Source organism: Oncorhynchus mykiss, chromosome 20 (assembly GCF_057628025.1).
Source record: "Oncorhynchus mykiss isolate SJ-2025 chromosome 20, ASM5762802v1, whole genome shotgun sequence".
Classification (NCBI taxonomy): domain Eukaryota; kingdom Metazoa; phylum Chordata; class Actinopteri; order Salmoniformes; family Salmonidae; genus Oncorhynchus; species Oncorhynchus mykiss.
This window is the reverse complement of record NC_143041.1, coordinates 11542057-11564667: the sequence shown is the minus strand read 5'-3', so window position 1 is coordinate 11564667 and position 22611 is coordinate 11542057. Positions and strand designations below refer to the sequence as shown.

Genomic DNA, 22611 nt, shown 5'->3' with positions numbered 1-22611 from the left:
AACTGAAATGTTCCCCCTTGGCGTTGCTAGTGCCACGTGCTTACCAACTGAGCCACAAAGGACCACATTTACCCTTTAAAGACTCCGCAGTAGTATTGTCTTCAATGCAGAAAATACCCCAATAAACATTAGTCATTTGAAATGTCAAGCATTTCATTAAGTATATTTGCGCAATGAAAGTGAATCTGTTCCACAATCATCCTGAGAGCTCAGCTGCTATTTTTACTCTTTTATAATTAACCTTAGTCATGACTGCTGCAGTGTGATGGGTGGTTGATGTGGTCACTCAGGATGAAGTTGCTTCCAGAGCTTCCCCCCCTAATTGTTATGCTAAAGATTTGGGGAGAGTAAACTAATCCTAGATCTGTGGCTAAGGGCAGAATAGCTGCACCAAACGCTGACAGGTGATTGGTTTAGCTGACGATGGATAAGCTCAGGGTGCCAGGAATCAGGATGCTGAGTAACGTCTCAGCCTATAGGGCAAAACCACATGAGAGAGAAGCTGGATTGGAGCTCCACTCCTCGCTACCCACCACAGAGATTACACCTCAGGCACTAGAGTCAGAAGTGAGATCAAGATTGAAAACAACTCAAGTGAAGTGGTGACAAAGCAAGAAGTTTATCTGGGATCGAACAAAGCCAAGCTTGTTTTTCTAAGGCCTTGATTTCTCTGCTTTGTCAGTGTATTGCCAAATATAGGATGTCTGTGGTAGCAGAGAAATGCCAATATGTCAGTTTTGGCACGGTAGATATTTTCTGGGCTGCTTTTGGATCAAAGAGCTGCTTTCCGAAAGCCTCCCAGGTGGAGGTGGTGGTGTAAGGACACTGACAGTTGCAGACATAGTTCTTTAGCAGGATCTGATATTGATAGGACTTACATTGCCACAGGGGAAGTTGATGGATTAAAGTATTTATCAGAAGCTTGACAATTGAGTAAATTGTGCACCATTGTCTGTGATAACTTAAATCAGGTGTTCCAAGTATAGATCACACGTGTACTGGGTAGAACTCTCGCTGTCAAGGGACGCAGTCAGTGTCTGTATTTTGATATTTTCTTTTATTGAGAGACTTAGTAAACCAGGTATATGCACGCTCTAGTCTAGGCAATCTGTCATTCATCGATCAATTTAGTTCAGGGAGAAACAAATTGTCAGGATTGCGTTTTAGATTTTAAATCAAACGTTTGATATGAGGCAACAGTACAGAATGTCCTATTGCTAAACATGTCTGTTTTACCGTTTAGAAATAAAAGCACTTTATGCATGTTCTCTCACCATTTGAAAAGTCCTAAGTATTTGGACAAATTCACCTATGCCTATAGTGTATTAAAGTAGGCAAAAGTTTAGTATTTGGTCCAATATTCCTAGAAATGACTTCATCAGGCTTGTGACTCTACAAACTTGTTGGATGTATTTGCAGTTTATTTTGATTGTGTTTTGGGTAATTTTTTTGCCCAATAGGAACTGAATGGTGAATGACGACTGGAGTAATTTTCTTTGAGTGGATAAGATGTTTCTCAACACATTTAAATGAATCCTAATAATGTCATGATTAAGAAAAATCCTGATTTTACTGGAATATAGAGCCACATTTTAAAGTATAGCCTCACTGTCCAAATGGAAGTGCATTTCGAAAGTATTCAGACCTCTTGACTTTTTCCACATTTTGTTACATTACAGCCTTATTCTAAAATTGATTAAATCGTTTTTTTTTCATTAATCTACACACAATACCCCATAATGACAAAGTAAAAACTTTTTTTGTTGAAATTTTTGCAAAAGTTATAAACATAACAAAAAACACTGAAATATCATATTTGCATTAGTATTCAGACCCTTTACTCAGTACTTTGGTGAAGCACATTTTGCAGTGATTACAGCCTTGAGTCTTCTTGAGTATGACACTACAAGCTTGGCACAGCTGTATTTGGGGAATTTCCCCCATTCTTCTCTGCAGATCCTCTCAAGTCCTGTCAGGTTGGATGGGGAATGTCGCTGCACAGCTATTTTCAGGTCTCGCCAGAGATGTTCGATCGGGTTCAAGTCCAGGCTCTTGTTGGGCCACTCAAGGACATTCAGAGACTTGTCCCGAAGCCACTCCTGCATTGTCTTGGCTGTGTGCTTAGGGTCATTGTCCTGTTGGAAGGTGATCCTCAAATCAAATTGTATTTGTCACATTTACATGTTTAGCAAATGTTATTGCCTGTGTAGCGAAATGCTTAAAATACTTATGACTTGAATCACCCCAGTTTGAGGTCCTGAGTGTTCTGGAGCAAGTTTTTAATCAAGGATCTCTCTATACTTTGCTCCATTCATCTTCCCCTCGATCCTGACTAGTCTCCCAGTCCCTGAAAAACATACCCACAGCATGATGCTGCCACCACCTTGCTTCACCATAGGGATGGTGCAAGCATTCCTCCAAATGTGATGCCTGGCATTCAGGCCAAAGAGTTCAATCTTTGTTTCATCAGACCAGAGAATCTTGACCAGAGTCCTTTAGGTGCCTTTTGGCAAACTCCAAGCGGGCTGTCATGTGCCTTTTACTGAGGAGTGGCTTCCGTCTGGCCACTCTACCATAAAGGCCTGATTGGTGGAGTGCTGCAGAGATGGTTGTCCTTCTGGAAGATTCTCCATCTCCATAGAGGAGCTCTGTCAGAGTGACCATCGGTTCTTGTTCACCTCCCTGACCAAATTCCTTCTCCTCTGATAGCTCAGTTTGGCTGGGCGGCCAGCTCTAGGAAGAGTCTTGGTGATTCCAAACTCTTTTAATTTAAGAATGGTGGTGGCCACTTTGTTCTTGGGAACCTTCAATGCTGCAGAAATGTTTTGGTACCCTTCCCTGTGCCTTGACACAATCTTGTCTCGGAGCTCTACAGACAATTCCTTCAACCTCATGGCTTGGTTTTTGCTCTGACATGCACTGTCAACTGTGGGACCATAAATAGACAGATGTGTGCCACTTTCCAAATCATGTCCAATCAATTGAATTTACCACTGGTGGACTACAATCAAGTTGAAGAAACATCTCAAGGATGATTAATGGAAACAGGATGCACCTGAGCTCAATTTTGAGTCTCATAGCAAAGGGTCTGAATACTTATGTAACTAAGGTATCTGTTTTTTAGTTTGAATACATTTGCAGAAATGTCTAAACCTTATTTTGCTTTGTTGTTATGGGGTATTGTGTGTAGATTGATGCGACTTAGAAAAATAAATAAAAATATTTTAGAATAAGGCTTTAGCGTAACAAAATGTGAAAAAGTGAAGGGGTCTGAATATTTTCCGAACGCACAGTTCTGAGCACCTTAAATAACCTCTTCTAGCTGCTCGAGCGATGTCTAATGATTTTTATTCTATTTCGAGTTTCTTTCCATTTTAAAGCTGCCTGTGTTGACTTTTTCATGTCTTCTAAAGAATCACCCTATTATTATATACCTGTTTTAGCCTCAAGATCCATCCATCCTCACCTGTATGACAGGAGTTTATTAATTTCGGCTCCAAATGAAACATTGCATTTGTCAATGACAGATGGAGTGGAGGAGGGCATGTAAGGTAAGAGATCTTTCCTATGTGGGGTACGTGACAGATTGTACGATGTTGTTCCTTCCTCTTTATCCATCAATCACACTTTGAGTTGCTTTGACTGGTGAAAGTGGGTGTTTCAGCACATCTATCCCCCCCATCCAAACACACACATACACACACACACCCTCTTGCTTCAGAAATGTACCATATCACTGCTTTAGGCCATTCTGGCCTGAACTTGAACCTGCAGTGCTAGATGTTAGATTACCCAGTGACTAGACAGTACCTGTGGCCAAACTCATTGAAATGATGTGACCAACATCAGACTGTAGATTATAATTGTCAATTGCTAACTTGGGAAAAACAACATATGTTTGTTGGTTGAAAACATATTGTAAACACAACAATCCATCTGAGAGGATTAAAATGGTTAGACCTACTATAATTCTTCATACTGGCACGCAGCTAAGGCTTGATTAAATACACAGTAGGGCCGACTTTTGTTTCAGTAAAATGCACTCATGTGGCCCCTGTATCCTTATTAGCATGACTGGGTAGAAATTCAGCCTGAATAGTTGATTCTTCTAAGGGAATTTAATGTGCACATTTGTGAACATTGTGAACATTTCTTTTACGTCAATGCCATTGTTGGTGACGAACATTTGTTGGTTTGTGGGTCATCTATATCTGTGTTGTGACTTCCTCCACTGAGAGAGACAGAAACATTGTCCCCGTATCTTCCTGTTCGTAAATCAAGCTGTCCTGACGAAAGAGGTTCATCCAACTCAGCAAGTTGTCCATCGCATTTCCAGCCCCACCTGATGGCAATCACATTACCAAAGTACTATTCTACCTAGACTCCGACAGTAGGAATGATCATATGTATTATGCAGACACCAGACTGCCTGATAGGATTATAGTAACACCGGTTGTTGTTGGGCTGTCACTGTCCATGTGTCAACTCTGAGCATCACAGATCAGAAGTTTATATTTTCTCTCTGAGGTACAGTTAGCTGTTTTTCAGAAAGGTGTTAAGGGCAAGTAATGTTCCAGGAACCCCTGTAACAGGGACGGGTGGTGTCATTTAGATGCACGCCTGATCCACGGCACAAAGGCAGGTTTTGGAGGATGTGTTGTGTGTACTGCAAATTGGAGGGAGCTCAATGTTCTTGAGGGAGTTGCATCTCAAACGGCTGGGCAACGTGAGTCACGTACGATCTGGCGCAGACACTAAACCCACAACACAGTACAACAAGTGCTATTTAACGGCACACAGCCGCACCTCCAATTAAACCCCTCAAATGATCATGATGATTCTTCCTATTCACATATAAGACACTTAAGACATTAAGGTTGTAGGAGAACATAATCATTTGCATGGCTAAACATCAGTTACAAAACATTCAATAATACCTTATAAGGTCATGGATTGGATATCATAACCAATCCATCAATAAAGCAACAGAAAAGGACAGACACGGTGTACAGAGCACATATAATCTCTTTCAAAAGGAGAGTCTAAAGAATATCCATTAGTAACAAGTATGGGCACCATCCAGTGTCCTCAGCAGAACTTTGCCTGTGTTCCTCCAGCTGGCTTGTTTTACTATCGCTGTGTGTACCAGAAGACTCCACTAGTCCTCAGGATGGTAAAACAAGGACAATTATCCATCATGGGGACATTTCCCAGGTCTAAGTATAGTCCATTTTAGGGTTAGAATTAGGGTTACGGTTGGTTTAGTGATTAGGGAAATTTTGAATGGAAATACATTTTAGGTGTGTGTGTGTGTGTGTGTGTGTACTAATAATGCCAGCTCCTAGTGCTATACCTGATCCACACACATTTGAGTGCTGATATCCACCAGCCTCATACTTCTGGGCTTGGAGATGACTGTGAAAAGCACTGAGGTTCCTCATTTAGATAAATGACAAGCACTATTAGTCCCTCTTCTCTCACCAAAATAAATCACAGTAGGCCTAGTCGATGCATTAAAACGGATTCAAGTAATGCAAAAAGTATGTCAATTTGTTCTGTATTCAAATGGATAATTTACAATAAGGTCATAATTGCACATTGACAGTAATTGTTATCCAAATGAATAAACGAATTCGTCCCCTAATAATTTTATACAAAATAATTGACTATTCAAATATCGCAGAAGTATTGGCATTCACGGTTAGAGGGGATGACAGACAGTAGTTTCATGTAGACTTAGGCTGCCTGTCATCAAAACTCATCAAAAGCAGTCACACGCAAGGAACAAATAGTCTGCAAAACGTATCAACAAAATGTATTTTATTTAGAAAATACATTTTTCACAGAGTGGATTTTTGTTAAGATTATAGAAGTAGGCCTACAGTTTCAATCTCTCCAAGTAACTCGTGCGTCTTTTTTCCTCCAGTGCGCAAGTCTGTATCCCGGTGCATACAAGGCGCATACTGGGTTAAATGGGGATACCAGCTCAATCCTTCTAACAGACAGGTGCCCCGCCAGTCCCAGCCCAGCTTTACCACTCTTTCAACATCTCACAAGCAATTCATAACTGTCACTTGCGAGCAAGGGCGAGTTATGTGGTCAGGAGATCGCCTGGGAAGAAGCCGATTGGATATTTTGGAGCAAAGTTCTGAAGTATAAATAGAGCATCTTCATCTCTCAAGACTTCAGATACCTGATCGAACAGGAACTCGACAGATTAATTTCACTCAATTTAACTTGTAGGTTACTGGAGACTTGTTTTTTTTTTTTATCTTTTGAACTTTGAATTTCAAACCTCAATAATCGGCGGAGACATTGAAAAATCTATATTTTTGCATCAATAAATAGGCTACATACATTTTTCTCTCTAAATTTTCTTTGAAACTGGTACACGCTGGCGATGTGGTGGATGCTGTTTCCCCGGTGGATCTGGTTCTTGTTGGGGCAGTGCCTGGTTCTGTGGTTGGACCAGCGGGTCAGGGCCATGTCTGTAGCCGGAGCAGCCTATTCCCATGCCGGCATCTGCCCCAACGAGATGAACCCCAACCTTTGGGTAGACGCCATGAGTACCTGCATGCGGGAGTGCGAATCTGACCAGGTGAGTGTTCCCTGTCATCACGTCCTACTCTACTCAGTGAGAAATAACATATTGTTTTAATTCAAGTTGTTAAATTACAGGGTTTAAAATAATTAATTAATGATGGAATATGAGTAATTTGTAATTCTATATGATGTATAATTCAAAAAGTGCATTGCAATTTGTAACATCTGCTTTTGTATTAAATGAGAATAAACATTACATTATTATTATTCTAATCATTTTAATACATATTTTTTACAATTGCTTCTCTAACATGTAAAATTCTACAGTAACCAATCCTTTTAATCCCTCCCCTCTCCCCACAGGAGTGTGAGAAGTTTGAGAAGTGTTGTCCCAACGTATGTGGAAACCAGAGCTGCGTGGCGGCACGTTACATGGACGTTAATGGGAAAAAGGGTCCAGTGGGCATGCCCAAAGAAGCTACCTGTGCCAGCTTCATGTGCACCCAGCAGGGCTCTCAGTGTGACATCTGGGAAGGCCAGCCTGTGTGTAAGTGCAGGGACCGCTGTGAGAGAGAACCTCACTTCACCTGCGCCTCCGACGGCATGACCTACTACAACAAGTGCTACATGGATGCTGAGGCCTGCTCCAAGGGCATCGCCCTCTCTGTGGTCACCTGTCGCTTCCACCTCACCTGGCCCAACACCAGCCCCCCGTTGCCCCTGGAGACCACCCTCCGACCAACCACAGCCCCCCTCCAGGAGACGCCCCCACTCCTGACGGAACCCCAGCCGCCAGTCATGGCCAGCAGCTCATCACAACAGTTGGTTACCGTGGGAGACACGGCCAGCTTTATGTGTGACGTCACGGGGCACCCGCGGCCCGAGATTAGCTGGCAAAAGCACCAGGTGGAGGGAGATGGAAGGGAGAGAGTTGTGATGAGACCCAATCATGTGAGGGGGAATGTGGTGGTCACCAACATTGGCCAGCTGGTGATCTACAACGCCCAGCCTCAGGACTCTGGTGTCTACACCTGTACTGCAAACAACCCCTCTGGCTCGGCCCATGCCCACCATGCCCTCACCGTGGTGCCCAGGGATCCCCTGAGGAGAGAAGAGCCCAGGAACATGACCCGCTGCCCGGCCGAGGAGTGCCAGAGGGCCCCTGACACGGTGGAGGAGTGTGGTGGAAAGGAGAGGGTGAGCTGGTACTATGAGCCCAAAAGGAACAGTTGCTTCTCCTTCACCCATGGCAGCTGTAACAGCAACAGGAAACCATTTGAGACGTATGAGGTGTGTATGTTGTGCTGTGGTCCGGAGGTGTCTTCCCCCTGTGGCCTGCCCAGCCTGCAGGGTCCCTGTAAGGCCTACGAGCCCCGCTGGGCCTACAGCAGCAGCCAGAGGCAGTGCCAGTCCTTCATCTACGGAGGCTGTAGTGGCAACGACAACAACTTTGAGTCCAGAGAGGCCTGTGAAGAGATGTGCCCCTTCCCTAAGAACCACCACTGTAAAACCTGTAAACCCAGAGGAAAGATGGTGACCAGCTTCTGTAAGAGTGACTTTGTGATCCTGGGGAGGTTGTCTGGACTGATGGAGGAGAGGGACTCGGGCCAAGCCCTAGTCACAGTGGAGGAGATCCTGAAGGATGAGAAGATGGGCCTCCGGTTCTTTGGCAAGGAGCCTCTGGAGGTGACCTTCACCAACATGGACTGGAACTGCCAATGTCCCAACATCAGCGAAGGTCAGGTCATCGTCATGGGAGATGTGAGGGACGGCATGGCCGTGCTGCAGGCGGACAGCTATGTGGGAGCGTCGAACACACGCCGGGTACGGAAGCTCAGAGAGGTCATCACTAAGAACACCTGTGACATTCTCAAAGAGTTCCCCGTCATTCAGTAGACCAGAGGGAGAGGGATAGGGGTGCTTTGAGGACAATTGCACACACACACACACACACACACACATTTATTTTTAATTTAAATCTTTTATCCTTTTTCCTACCCACAAGATTGCATTCAACGCAACGTCAAAGTTCAAAGCAGAAAGTAAATAAAACCGAAAAAATGTAACACAGCTCTGTACATAATGTACCTTGTTCTGAGAGTTTCACTTGAACAAAACATTCTTGATGCGCCCTGCCAACCTGTCTGTTTATCCCAATGCTCTCTGTTGTGGTCTGACTGTTGGCTTCTAATTGAAAAACCATGTATCAGAACAGAGGAGACATTCATCAAACCCTCTAGTTGTCTCATTCCCTATAGACTCGGGCCTTTTCCTCCTCCCGCCTCTCCTGGTGCATCTGGAAATCGACCAAGCAGACTTTTGCTCGTTGGAAGCGCTGCACAGAAACGACATGTTCTGATGTTTGTGTATATACTTTACTTTAAGATTGTTTTCGTGTTATTGATCTGTCACTGTGGATGATGAAGCTGTTCCCTTACCTCTCTGGTAGAACCGATGACAGTGTGTCTGTGTAATATACTGTGTGATTAAGTTTTGTCAGTACACCTGATTTAAGTTGTAATATATTCTCTCAGTGGTTGAGAATCAGAATGATCTATCAACAATAAGGCACGTTAATGCTCCCCTTTTATATGTTACTATTTATTGTACCGTAATCTTTTTTGCTCTGCTGTTGATTCGCTTTCACACCTATTCCCAAAGCACATTCTCTTAATTTGGTTCTCTCGTTATGTTCCTTGTTTGTCTTTTGTGTAATATTTTATGATGTCTTGTATTAAGATCAAACAGGGATATCCATATCCCTGCGTTGTCGTGTAAATATATAATAAAATATTAGATTCTGTCTCTACTTTGATATTTTACTGTTTCATAAACTGAAAGAAATTATTGGAATATACCGCAGGAAGTAAAGGGAAAATTACAGGAGAGAATGAGGAAATACCTTCACACATTTCAGCTATAATTGTACTGAATAAAAATATAAATGCAACATGTAAAGTGTTGGTCCCATGTTTCATGAGCTGAAATAAAAGATCCCAGAAATGTTCCATACGCACAAAAAGCTTATTTCTCTCAAATTGTGTGCACAAGTTTGTTGACATCCCTGTTAGTGAGCATTTTTCCTTTGCCAAGATAATCCATCCACATGACAGGTGTGGCATATCAAGAAGCTGATTAAACAGCATGATCACGACACAAGTGCACATTGTGCTGGGGACAAAAGGCCACTGTAAAATTTCTACATTGTAGAATAATAGTAAAGACAAACTATGAACTAGCACATATGGAATCATGTAGTAACCAAATAAATGTCAAACAAATAGAACTGACAGTCCAATACTTTAAGACAAGATGGTCGGTCATTCGGGAAAACTTCAAGAGCTTTGAAAGTTTCTTCAAGTGCAATTACAAAAACCACAAAATACTATGATGAAACTGGCTCTCAGGAGGACCGTCACAGGAAAGGAAGACCCAGAGTTACCACTGCTGCAGAGGATAAGTTCGTTAGAGTTACCAGCCTCAGAAATTACAGCCAAGTCCATATTATGTCAAGAACAGCTCAAATAAGCTAAGAGAAATGACAGTCCATCATTATTTTAAGACATGAAGGACATTCAATGCGGAACATTTCAAGAGCTTTGAAAGTTTCTTCAAGTGCAGTCACAAAAACCACCAAGCGCTATGATGAAACTGGCTCTCATGAGGGCCAACACAGGAAAGGATGTCCCAGAGTATAAGTTAGAGTTACCAGCCTCAGAAATTGCAGCCCAAATAAATGCTTCACAGAGTTCAAGTAACAGACATATCTCAACATCAACTCTTCAGACGAGACTGTGTGAATCAGGCCTTCATGGTCAAATTGCTGCAAAGAAAACACTACTAAAGGACACTAATAAGAAGAGACTTGCTTTGGCCAAGAAACACACGAGCAATGGACATTAGACCGGTGGAAATCTGTCCTTTGGTCTGATGAGTCCAAATTTGAGATTTTTGGTTCCAACCGCTGTGTCTTTGTGAGACGCAGAGTAGGTGAACAGATGATCTCCGCATGACGTTTCCCACCGTGAAGCATGGAGGAGGAGGTGTGATGGCTTTGCTGGTGACACTGTCTGTGATATATTTAGAATTCAAGGCACACTTAACCTGCATGGCTACGCCAGCATTCTGCAGCGATACGCCATCCCATCTGGTTTGCGCTTAGTGCAACTATCATTTGTTTTTCAACAGGACAATGACCCAAAACACACCTCCAGGCTTTGTAAGGGCTATTTGACCAAGGAGAATGATGGAGTGCTGCATCATATGACCTGGCCTTCACAATCACCCGACCTCAACTCAATTGAGATGGTTTGGGATGGGTTGGACCGCAGAGTGAAGGAAAAGCAGCCAACAAGTGCTCAACATATGTGGGAACTCCTTCAAGATGGTTGGAAAAGCATTCCTCATAAATCTGGTTGAGAGAATGCCAAGAGTGTGCAAAGCTGTCATCAAGGCAAAGGGTGGCTACTTTGAAGAATCTAAAATCTAAAATATATTTTGATTTGTTTAACAATTATTTGGTTAGTACATGTTTCATTCAAGTGTTGGTTCATAGTTTTGATATGTTCACTATTACTCTACAATGTAGAAAATAGTAAAAATAAAGAAAAACCCTTGAATGAGTAGGCGTGCCCAAACTTTTGACTGGTACTCTATATATACACTGCCATATGCATACATTGTAAAGGTGAAACAAGGTAGCAGTTAGACAGCATTTCTCCAGTTGTTTTTTCTCCACCGCCATGAGCCACTCAGACTGTAAAGCAACAGAGACCGTGCGTGCGTCTATACAGTAAAAGTGCTGTACCTGGGTGGTTTGTCTGACAGGAGTGATGAAAGAGAGAGGGGAATAGCGTGTCCCAAGCCCACCCTGGTCGCTCCTCTCCTTCGCCCCTCTTTCCGCCCACTTTCCTCGACTCCCACCCTCCCCCTCAAACACACACACACAGCCCCCAGTGGCACAGTAAAAACTCCACTGTGTTTTGTTTAGTCTCTCCAATTCCTGTGTAATTGGGTAGAGCAGCTCAGCCGTAAACCTCAGGTCCACTCCCATTCAGGAGTTATGTCTTTCAAGGTCTGCCAGAAGCCTGTTCTGGGCCTGGGGTTCGACAAGGGTGTTCCTCCACTGCTGCCTTCCTCTGGTTCTCCCATCTCAGCTCTGAGCCCAGAGAGGGAGGGAAGCAGTAGATATCCCCAGGTATGGTGCTCCAGTACAGGCTGATTCACCTGGGACCTCAGGCCTACTGTGAAACTGCTTTTGTTGGTTTAGAGAAGGACAAGGAGATGGTGAGCTTTAAAGCTATCAGGAAGATATATGCAGGATCTATTACCTGTTGCTTTATTTCATTCTCACCATTGACTTAATAAAACATTGGTAATTTTTGAGATGTACTGTGGTTCCTTCTATAATTATTCTGCCCACTTTTCACAGCCCACTCAAAGAGCTGAGATTGAGCCAGCAGTATGGCAGGACAAGCACATTACCTGATGTTCTGTGCCATAAAGGTCCAGACCTCTCTGCATGGCTGTAGTACTCTTCCATAGACCCCGTCCATACGCATTGGTGTTGGAATTCAGATTTACGACAAGTTTGACAGAACTGGACAACCAATGTTTTGATGAGTGTGTGTGCTCAAAAACAGTTGTGCAATGGTTCTGGCAAAACTAAAATATTTTACAAAATGTCACAAAGAAACTAACTAGCTTGTTGTTTTTTTTGTTGTGTGTGTGTGTGTGTGTGTGTGTGTGTGTGTGTGTGTGTGTGTGTGTGTGTGTGTGTGTGTGTGTGTGTGTGTGTGTGTGTGTGAAAGAGATATACAGTGAACTCCAAAAGTATTGGGACAGGGATTATTCATTTATTTTTTACTCTGTCCTGCATTTTTTTTTTTTTGGGGGGGGGGGGGTATGACATTCAGGACTATCCACAATCATGGTAGCATCCACATTAATGTAGAAGTGTTTAGAAAACTATTATGTTCTTATTTACATAAAAGTGACTCAAAGGACACACATTATTTACCATTCATTTCTATTGGTCACAAAATAATCTGAAACACAACCAAAACAAACAACAAATGCAACCAAAAAGTTTGTAGAGTCACAAACATGATGTAATCATTGAGTGTTAGGAATATGGGACCAAATGCTAAACTTTTGACTACTCTAATACACAAGTGAATTTGTCCCAATACATTTGGTCCCCTAAAATGGGGTGGGGGGGGGGCTATGTACAAGAAGTGCTGTGATTTCTAAACAGTTCACTCGATATGGATGAAAATACCCTCAAATCAAAGCTGACAGTCTGCACTTTCTGTATCATTTCAAATTGAAAGAGCTGGAGTACAGAGCCCAAACAATGTGTGGAACTCACCGTAATTAGCCATTGTTTCCCCGACAGAGTCAGTACTCTGTAGTGACCTACAGCAGCTTTCTGTACAGTGCTCAGTTCCTTACTCAAGGCCACATCTACTGTACAGATTTTTACCTTGGGGATTTGAACCAGTGACCTTTTGGTTACTGGCCCAACACTCTAACCACTAGGCTAGTGTTACCCAACTCTGATCCTTGAGTACCCCCAACAGCACACATTTTTGTTTTAGTGACAAAAACACCTCATTCAAATGGGTCAAGGGCTTGATGATTAAATTACAATTAGAATCAGGTGTGCTTGTCCAGAGGCCACAACTAAAATATGTACTGTTGAGGGTACTCGAGGACCGGAGTTGGGAAAGACTGCACTAGGCTACCTGTTGCCCTAACAAATCTCTCTGTGTGTGTGTGTATGGACTTATTACAATGGATGTTGAGAATAGAGTGTCCTCTCCACCTTTGGGATATACGTTGGGATATGCGTTGGTATTACAATGCATGTACATCCGAATTTCACAACAAATCTGTGTGGGGCCATAAAAGGATGCTACAGGAGCACTGAAAACACAGTTTACAGAAGCACCTGGATCTAGATGACAATATAAATACCACTTACTTGATGATAATGTCCCCCCTCTGGCAAATATCTCTCAATTCCATCAGCAAAACCAGGAAAAGGATAGCCTATACATTGAGGAATGTCTTGGCAGACAATTCCATGTTCCCCAAGGGAGAAATGTACAACATGTACATATAATAATAGTCTGACAGCTTATGTTTGAAAGATATACTGTCTCTTTACCTCAATAATTCATATGCAAACAGTATACAGTACCAGTCAACATTTTGGGCACACCTACTCATTCAAGGGCTTGTCTTTATTTAGACTATTTCTACATTGTAGAATAATAATGAAGACATCAAAAATATGAAATAAGTGTTAAAACAAATGTTTAATTGTTCAAAGTAGCCAACCTTTGCCTTGATGGCAGCTTTGCACACTTGTGGCATTCTCTTAACCAGCTGCACCTGGAATGCTTTTCCAACTGTCTTGAAGGAGTTCCCACATATGCTGAGCACTTGTTGGCTGCTTTTCCTTCACTCTGCAGTCCAACTCACCCCAAAATGTTCTCAAATCAGGTTGAGGTCGGATGATTGGGGAGGCCAGGTCATCTGATGCAGCACTCCATCACTCTCCTTCTTGGTAAAATAGCCCTCCATAGCCTGGAGGTGTGTTGGGTCATTGTCCTGTTGAAAAACAAATGATAGTGGGACTAAGGACAAACCAGATGGGATGGCGTATGCACAGATAGTGTCAGCAGCAAAGCACCATCACACCTCCTCCATGCTTCACGGTGGCAACTACACATGCGGAGATCATCCGTTCACCTACACCTTGTGTGTCTCACAAAGACACAGAGGTTGGAACCAACGGTCTCAAATTTGGACTCATCAGACCAAAGGACAGATTTCCACCGATCTAATGTCCATTGCTCATGTTTCTTGGCCCAGCAAGTCTCTTGTTCTTATTGGGGTTCTTTAGGAGTGGTTTCTTTGCAGCAATTGAACCATGAATGTTTGATTCACACAGTCTCCTCTGAACAGTTGATGTTGAGATGTGTCTATCACTTGAACTCTGTGAAGCACTTATTTTGGCTGCAATCTGAGGTGCAGTTAACTCTAATGAATTTATCCTGTGCAGCAGAGGTAATTCTGGGTCTTCCTTTCCTGTGGCAGTCCTCATGAGAGCCAGTTTCATTATAGCGCTTGATGATTTTTGCGACTGCACTTGAAGAAACTTTCAATGTTCTTGACATTTTTCAGATTGACTGACCTTCATGTCTTAAAGTAATGATGTACTGTCGTTTCTCTTCGCTTATTTGAGCTGTCCTTGCCATATTATGCACTTAGAATTTGTAGAAAATAGTGAAAATAAAGAAAAACCTTGAATGTGTTGGTGTGTCCAAACTTTTGACTGGTACTGTACAAAGGCAAAGTTTAGTACATTGTTTTATGTTTCAAATGGTACAATTTAATCATAGCATGCATGAAAAATAAAAACATTGTGGAAGACCATAAGAACACCTTCCTTCCCTTCCCTTCCAATTCCAACCCAACACCCACTCTCCAGCTTCCACCCGCCAGGAAGATAGTGAGATCCCTCCTGGCTGTCCACCCACCACTCACCCTCCCTCACCTCTACCCGCCACCCATCCTCCCACACCTCTGCCCGCCACCCATCCTCCCTCCCTCACCTCTACCCGCCACCCATCCTTCCTCACCTCTACCCGCCAGCCATCCTCCCTCACCTCTACCCGCCAGCCATCCTCCCTCCCTCACCTCTACCCACCAGCCAGCCATCCTCCCTCCCTCACCTCTACCTGCCAGCCATCCTCCCTCCCTCACCTCTACCTGCCAGCCATCCTCCCTCCCTCACCTCTACCCGCCAGCCATCCTCCCTCCCTCACCTCTACCCGCCACCCATCCTTCCTCACCCCTACCCGCCACCCATCCTTCCTCACCCCTACCCGCCACCCATCCTTCCTCACCCCTACCCGCCACCCATCCTTCCTCCGCCCTACCCGCCAGCCATCCTTCCTCCGCACTACCCGCCAGCCATCCTTCCTCCGCCCTACCTGCCACCCATCCTTCCTCCGCCCTACCCGCCACCCATCCTTCCTCCGCCCTACCCGCCACCCATCCTTCCTCCGCCCTACCCGCCACCCATCCTCCCTCCGCCCTACCCGCCACCCATCCTCCCTCCGCCCTACCCGCCACCCATCCTCCCTCCCCGCCACCCATCCTTCCTCCGCACTACCCGCCACCCATCCTTCCTCCGCCCTACCCGCCACCCATCCTCCCTCCGCCCTACCCGCCACCCATCCTCCCTCCGCCCTACCCGCCAGCCATCCTCCCTCCCCGCCACCCATCCTTCCTCCGCCCTACCCGCCAGCCATCCTCCCTCCCCGCCACCCATCCTTCCTCCGCCCTACCCGCCACCCATCCTCCCTCCGCCCTACCCGCCAGCCATCCTCCCTCCCCGCCACCCATCCTTCCTCCGCCCTACCCGCCAGCCATCCTCCCTCCCCGCCACCCATCCTTCCTCCGCCCTACCCGCCAACCACCTATCCTCCCTCCCACCATTACAAGTTTCTTTCTCCCCCACCTGCCAAACTTAGACCATCGATTGAGCAACCCTCCATCCCCGCCCCCCCTCCTCCCCACTGCCCACCTTCCCCCAAATGCAACCTCTTTAAGGATACATATCATTCTAAAGAAACCACTTATTGTGTATATACTTAATCTGCTAACAAGCCAAACTTAGTTGGATCGTCTCCAACTAATTAATTATATAGCATTTATGGGAATTTTGGAGAACATGTAGGGAACAACCCACTGGGAACAGATGTGAATTGAACATCTATTCCATGTTGGTTCAACATAATTTCATTGAAGTGACATGGAAACAACGTTGATTTAACCAGTGTGAGCACTGTGGGAACCTATTGAAGGGTAAACCAGTTCAATGTAGCCAGTGAGCCAGATAGAACAATTGTAAAACCACCACCAATTATATTTTTATCCTTCTCTCTTTCCAAATCGTCAATTAAAACAACACTTTCAAAAACAAAAATGCATGGTTTGGATCTACAATAGCACTATTTATTTCCAATTAAAGGCCGGCATATGAGGAACACGTGTGAACCTTGTTTTTATAGTGCCTAGTTTTGACTATTTTCTCTGCAGGTGATTTGTTCTACATCTGATTTAGTTGTTGTTATATTTTGGTATGCTAGGTTTGTAATAATCATTAGCAACTCTTATTGGGTTGATTGGGTTCAAAAGCCCATTGCAACTCACACTGGCTGTGTTTACACAGCCACCATTAGAACCCAAATCTATATCCAATCTTTTTTTTGCTGACTGTCCACACTGTTTTAAAATGGGACCTTTATCAGATTTGTAGCATTCACATTGATGTAGCCTCTGAAGTGGCACACAGATGCAAGGCTCATTTTCTGCCACTGTTCCTTTTGGGGTGGTTGTCATGGTAACGACAGGTCATGTGCAACAACAACAAAAAACACAGAACAAAAAAATCTGATCTGAGTGTCCAGACAGAGGTTACATATGGAGGATCAAGTTTGTAATCAAGATTCAGATCCACATATTGCGGTGGTATAAATTGGAAGTCAAAATATCAGATTCCATCGGTTTTACTCTGTTTACAAATTAGGGGGAAAACATTTGGAATTAAGCTGCCTGTGTAAACGCAGCCAATGTTGTTACAAGTATCTGTGCATTGCCATGTGGCTGTAACAGATGCTCCTGCCCTGAAACAAACATTTCTAAAGCAGTATTCTTTCATTCTGGTCCTGGGAATCCACAGGGAGGCTTTTGTTCCAGCCAAGTTCTAGGGTGTGGAGGCTATCTGAATTAGATTAGTTAGTGCGGGCTGGTACAAAAGCCTGCACACCCTGTGTGGGCTTACAGGACCAAGATGAAAGAACAGAACACTACCCCCAGGAGATTAATACACTTGTATTGTATTCTAATTTAATGAGGCACATCACAGATAAAGATGAAACAAAATGTACATGATTGCCTGTCATGAAGATTTGATAGAAATATACAGGTCAGAGAGGACATGGCTATCTGCCTCTGCATTCTCCCCTGGGATATGTTAGTGTCTGCAGAACAGATCAACTAGCAGGGTGGTTTTGGCCCCCAAGATTCATCATCTACATCTGGTATGGCCATATTACTGACAAATTCTGTTGAAAAAATACTGTAGTTAACTCATCTGGTATGGCAATATTATGAAATATTGAAAAGGTGCAGAAAAATGATGTCTACTGAGAATATACTGTGCAGTAGCTAATGTTACTCAGGTGCTGTTTAAATTAGATAAAAATTGGATCCATTCCTAATCCTATTTGGTGGAACAATGAGGAACAAAAGAAAGGGTTAGGGTTATGCTTAATTATAAACTGGGTGGTTTGAGCCCTGAATGCTGATTGGCTGACAGCCATGGTATATCAGACCGTATACCATGGATATGACAAAAAAATGTATTTTTACTGTTCTAATTCTGTTGGCAACCAGTTTATAATAGCAATAAGGCACTTAAGGGGGTTGTGCTAAATGGCCAATATACCACGGCTAAGGGTTGTGTCCAGGCACTCCGCGTTGTGTCGTGCTAAGAACAGCCCTTAGCCATGGTATATTGACCATATACCACACCCATTCAGACCTTTTTGCTTAAGTATAATGTATTGCTGGTGCTGTTGTCTGACTATAGAGAGAGTTGGTTCCATCTAGCATCCTCTAGTGCAGGGGTCTCCAGCAGGTCGATCGCAAGCTACCAGTAGCTCTATCAGTAGCTCGGCAAACAATTCCCGAAAGTACATGCAATTTTTCATGTGTTCCATTGCAAACTATCTAAAACAAATCTCACACGCATCCAACACCGCAAGGTCCCAGCTACTATAATCAATGCAACATTGACATTATCCCGTCCCTGGTTAGCCACTATTGGCTTAAAAAAGCCAAACCTAACACTATCTGCCTATTCATGTCCAGCAATATTGCCTCGGTCTGTCTATGTGGTGCGCGCGTTTGTCAACCACTCTGTGTAGCCAGTTGATGTGATAACTGTCTTGTGGGAAGACAGAAATACTTCCCCAAAACCTTCTCAATTAAATGTTAACTGCAATGAGTAAGTATATATATAATATGTATCTATTATTTGGTGTTTGGAAACTTTGCCATGAAATGAGCAGCAGCAGTACAGAACTAACATTAGACGGCACATTTCGCAATTAAGGGCCAGAGGCACAATTAAAGGGGAATTACAATCAAATATATATTTGTTTGTTTTCCTCCAGACCAACAAAAAACAGGCCTTCTGATGTGATTTATTTAACTATTGACATGGACCCAGAACATCCAATCTCGTTGTTCTCTATGAACAATTGTAATTTTGGGAGTGATAAACAAAAAAATCTACAACAGGACAAATACAACTTTGGGAAACGTAAAACCTAATTTGAGAATAAAAGTTTGGTTTGTAGAGAACCCCCTCACCATAAATACGCATAAAATGTATCTTATTTGCTGTGTATATTTATTTAACAATCAAACATGATCTAGAATACTTTAACAATATTACCTAAGTCAACTAAGTGCTGGATTCAATCCGTATCGCGGAAGATCCTCGTTAAACTGTAGAGGTCATTTCAAGATTGAGCAGACATATGCGGAGTTTACTGTGAACGCAGTCTCCGCGAACGGGCGAACATTGCCTTTACATTTCAATCGAGCTATAACGCAGAACTTTCTGACGTACAGTAGAGGAATGCAATGAGGATTTTTCTCCACTAGGTGTCAGTGTAGGACTGATATATTCTGATGTATTCTGTGTACACAGACGATAGATGACACCATAAGGCTTCGTTTACACAGTCAGCCCAATTCTTAATGAAAAAATAATCCGAATGGGGATGCCTTTGTAAACGCAGCCTAAGGACCTCACTATTTAAGCCCTTTAAGTTAATGAGCCCATGGTCACTTCCACTTCACTGGTGTTGTCCTTATTATGGAATTATGTGAGGACTTGGCATAACCTAAACAACACTCTCTGTCTCACACATACATACACACATGCACACGGCGCACACACTTGACGCATACGCTAACGCATTTACGGAGACACACACACACAACTGTCCTCGACCTTTAGTACTAGAAACAATGACTGGTGAAAACGTAGTCTGAGATTTGGACATCACTTTAACATGCCCATATGCCATTAAGTGACTGTACAACCGCATTAGTTAACCAGAAAAGGATTACAACTAAAGCAGTGAATTAAAATGCATGCAAGATGTTTGGTTTTACTTAAGTAGTTAAGCTACTAGCTTAATAAAGCAACACCAAGGCATTCAAATCGCATGTCAAAAGTCATAGTTGTGACGTTTCATCAACGTCTGAAGAGCCATTTTCAAGCATGAGTGACTCATAAAGCAGGCCTTGCATGCGTGGTGATCCACTGAACAGTCCAGGACTACGTCAACAGAGCTGCTACAGTAAGCTCTATTACATAAACACATCACAGAGGTAACAGGGAAATATTTAAGTATGGGTGTTTATGAGAGCAGTAGAAATTAGAGTGTGAGTGTGGCTCTTAGTGGGATTTTTTGCTTTAAGTTTTGCTTGAAGATGCTACCTCAAAAGAGACCGTTTCAATAGAACACAAAGTGTGTGTATGTGTGTGCATGTTCCTGCGTACGTGCATAAATGTGTGTGTGTGTGTGTGTGTGTGTGTGTATATATATGTACCTGCGTGCGTGCGTGCATATGCGTGTGTGTATGTTCCTGTGTGTGTGTGTGTGTGTGTGTGTGTGTGTGTGCACTCTCCCTCTCCTTTATGGTGTTTATTTTTGGAGCAGTACACACAGGGGTTAGGATAGAACAGTCCAGTAGAGTGGAATGGACCGAACAGCTCCTACAACCAGCCATGCCTCTGGCCCTGGGCAGGACAAGGTTCATCTCGCTCCCTTCTCCCATAGCCGGAGCCTGTCCATTTGAGTGTCTGGTCTAATCAGTCACACCAGCACTCCACCCCTCGACCTGAATCCATCTCTACTCCTCTCTTATGTAATCTTTCCATCACAAACAGAGAGAGAGAGAGAAGAGAGAAGAGAGAAGAGAGAAGAGAGAGAGAGAGAGAGAGAGAGAGAGAGAAGCGGGGATGGAGGGAAAGAGAGAGAGATTTGCTCTAAATCTCCACTGCTCCTGTTCCTGTTCCATGCATTATGCAATCTGCTTTATCAGTTGTTGGTGTTGATGCACAAGATAAAGAAAGGGAGGAGGACAGAGAGAGAGAGAGAGAGAGACGGAAGATACAATTAATACACAGTCATCTACCTGTCCTGTGGTAGGTCCTGCTCAGTCTAATACAGACCCGTTTCTCTACTTACAGTTCTATCGCTTCTGTATCACTTTCCTTGGAATTCACAGATGTGTTGTTTGTCTCTTCAGACGAGAACATTTTCATTATGTTGATTACCTGTCAGTCCAGCTTCAGAATGGAGAGAAATCTAGCACATCCTAGCTACCACAACAATCCTCTCCTAACACTTTGTTTGTGTTTACTGTATCACCTCCAGGGACTCCTTGAGATCTGAAGTGAATTGATATGTGTGAAGCACAGGCATACCGTAGGTGTCGGCTGACCCTCTTGGTTTTTTATTGGCTTTCTTCATTTTGGGTGACGGCACTGAATTTGAATTAGTGGTATACAGTATAATATAGCGTATTTGCTATCTTTGGTCTAGTCTCATAGGGTCTGATTTGAGGCTCTGTATGAATGAAGTATGAATAAGTAATAGAAATCGAGTCTTAGTACCTATGTAACTAAATAACTCAACTTTTATGGATTTGCACAGTTATAATTGCATGACAAAAATCATTATTTATAATCAGTAATTATAATACAAAATAGATCTGAGGCAAAGGAATGTGACATTTTTATCCAAATACAATTATAGGAGTGGGGCTCAGGCTCGGCTCTTAGCCTGTAAAATCCCTCATTGGTGTATCGTCTGTCTGAGAACTTCATTAATTCCTACATGGTCACATCTCGGCTGACTTCTCTCTCTCTCCCTCTCTCCCATTGTTTTGAGGCTACGTATAATTTGCTCCCTTTAAAGAACAGCAAAGCTCTTAAACCCTGATTTCCCTTGTTCATCCATCATTCATCCTCTCCCCCCTCTCTCTATCTTTCTGTATCACTCACTACCCTACCCCTCGGCCTCCCTCCCCCCTCCCTATTAGTCTTGTCTAGGGACCAGAGAGTGGGCTCAGAGGAGGGAGGAAGCATTCGGATCAGAAGCTTTGAAGTAGAATTACATAAGAATTCTGAACAGGTGAACAGCCTCTTTCTGAGTGATCACACTGAGCAGAGACCCACACAGGCGCACGCACACACACACACACACACACACACACACTGAGGAGGGTATTGCCGGCTTTGAAGAACAGAGAGTGGGAGACTTTAGAGGAATCAGAAGCATGACTGTGGAATGGGGCTGAAAATGGACCAAAAACTTGGGGCGTCGCTTAGAGGTTCCATCCTAGTTGTTTCATGGCTTTTCTTTCCCGTTTTAACCTAGTTTAAAAGGGAATTTAAATAAGGGGCAATTTGGGACTGTCAGGTAATTTAATACAAAATAAAGATGCTTTATTCTAACAATTGACCACCCTTCTGGTTTCATGGAATTGGACCTTAAGTGTTAGTACTGGCCTCCCTACATCTTCATAAGTGTTAATACTGGCCTCCCTACATCTTCATAAGTGTTAATACTGGCTTCCATACATCTTCATAAGTGTTAATACTGGCCTCCCTACATCTTCATAAGTGTTAATACTGGCCTCCCTACATCTTCATAAGTGTTAATACTGGCCTCCCTACATCTTCATAAGTGTTAATACTGGCCTCCCTACATCTTCATAAGTGTTAATACTGGCTTCCATACAGCTTCATAAGTGTTAATACTGGCTTCCATACAGCTTCATAAGTGTTAATACTGGCTTCCATGCAGCTTCATAAGTGTTAATACTGGCTTCCATACAGCTTCATAAGTGTTAATACTGGCTTCCATACAGCTTCATAAGTGTTAATACTGGCTTCCATAC

At 43.4% G+C, this 22611-nt stretch overlaps 1 protein-coding gene across 1 annotated transcript; it reads left to right on the top strand.

Annotated features, from left to right (window-relative positions):
• The first annotated feature begins 5947 nt into the window (after positions 1-5947).
• On the top strand, positions 5948-9565 carry LOC110498871 (WAP, Kazal, immunoglobulin, Kunitz and NTR domain-containing protein 2). The gene is made up of 2 exons (XM_021575542.3): positions 5948-6598; positions 6907-9565. Exons 1-2 carry the CDS (start codon positions 6401-6403, stop codon positions 8437-8439), a joined length of 1731 nt encoding a protein of 576 aa, XP_021431217.1. The 5' UTR covers positions 5948-6400; the 3' UTR covers positions 8440-9565.
• Positions 9566-22611: the final 13046 nt, after the last annotated feature.

Excerpts from the sequence above, each read along its gene's own strand:
- LOC110498871 (XM_021575542.3), top strand. The coding sequence starts at position 6,401 with ATGTGGTGGATGCTGTTTCCCCGGTGGATCTGGTTCTTGTTGGGGCAG. Across the intron at positions 6,599-6,906 it reads GGGAGTGCGAATCTGACCAG|GAGTGTGAGAAGTTTGAGAA; the intron begins GTGAGTGTTCCC and ends CTCTCCCCACAG.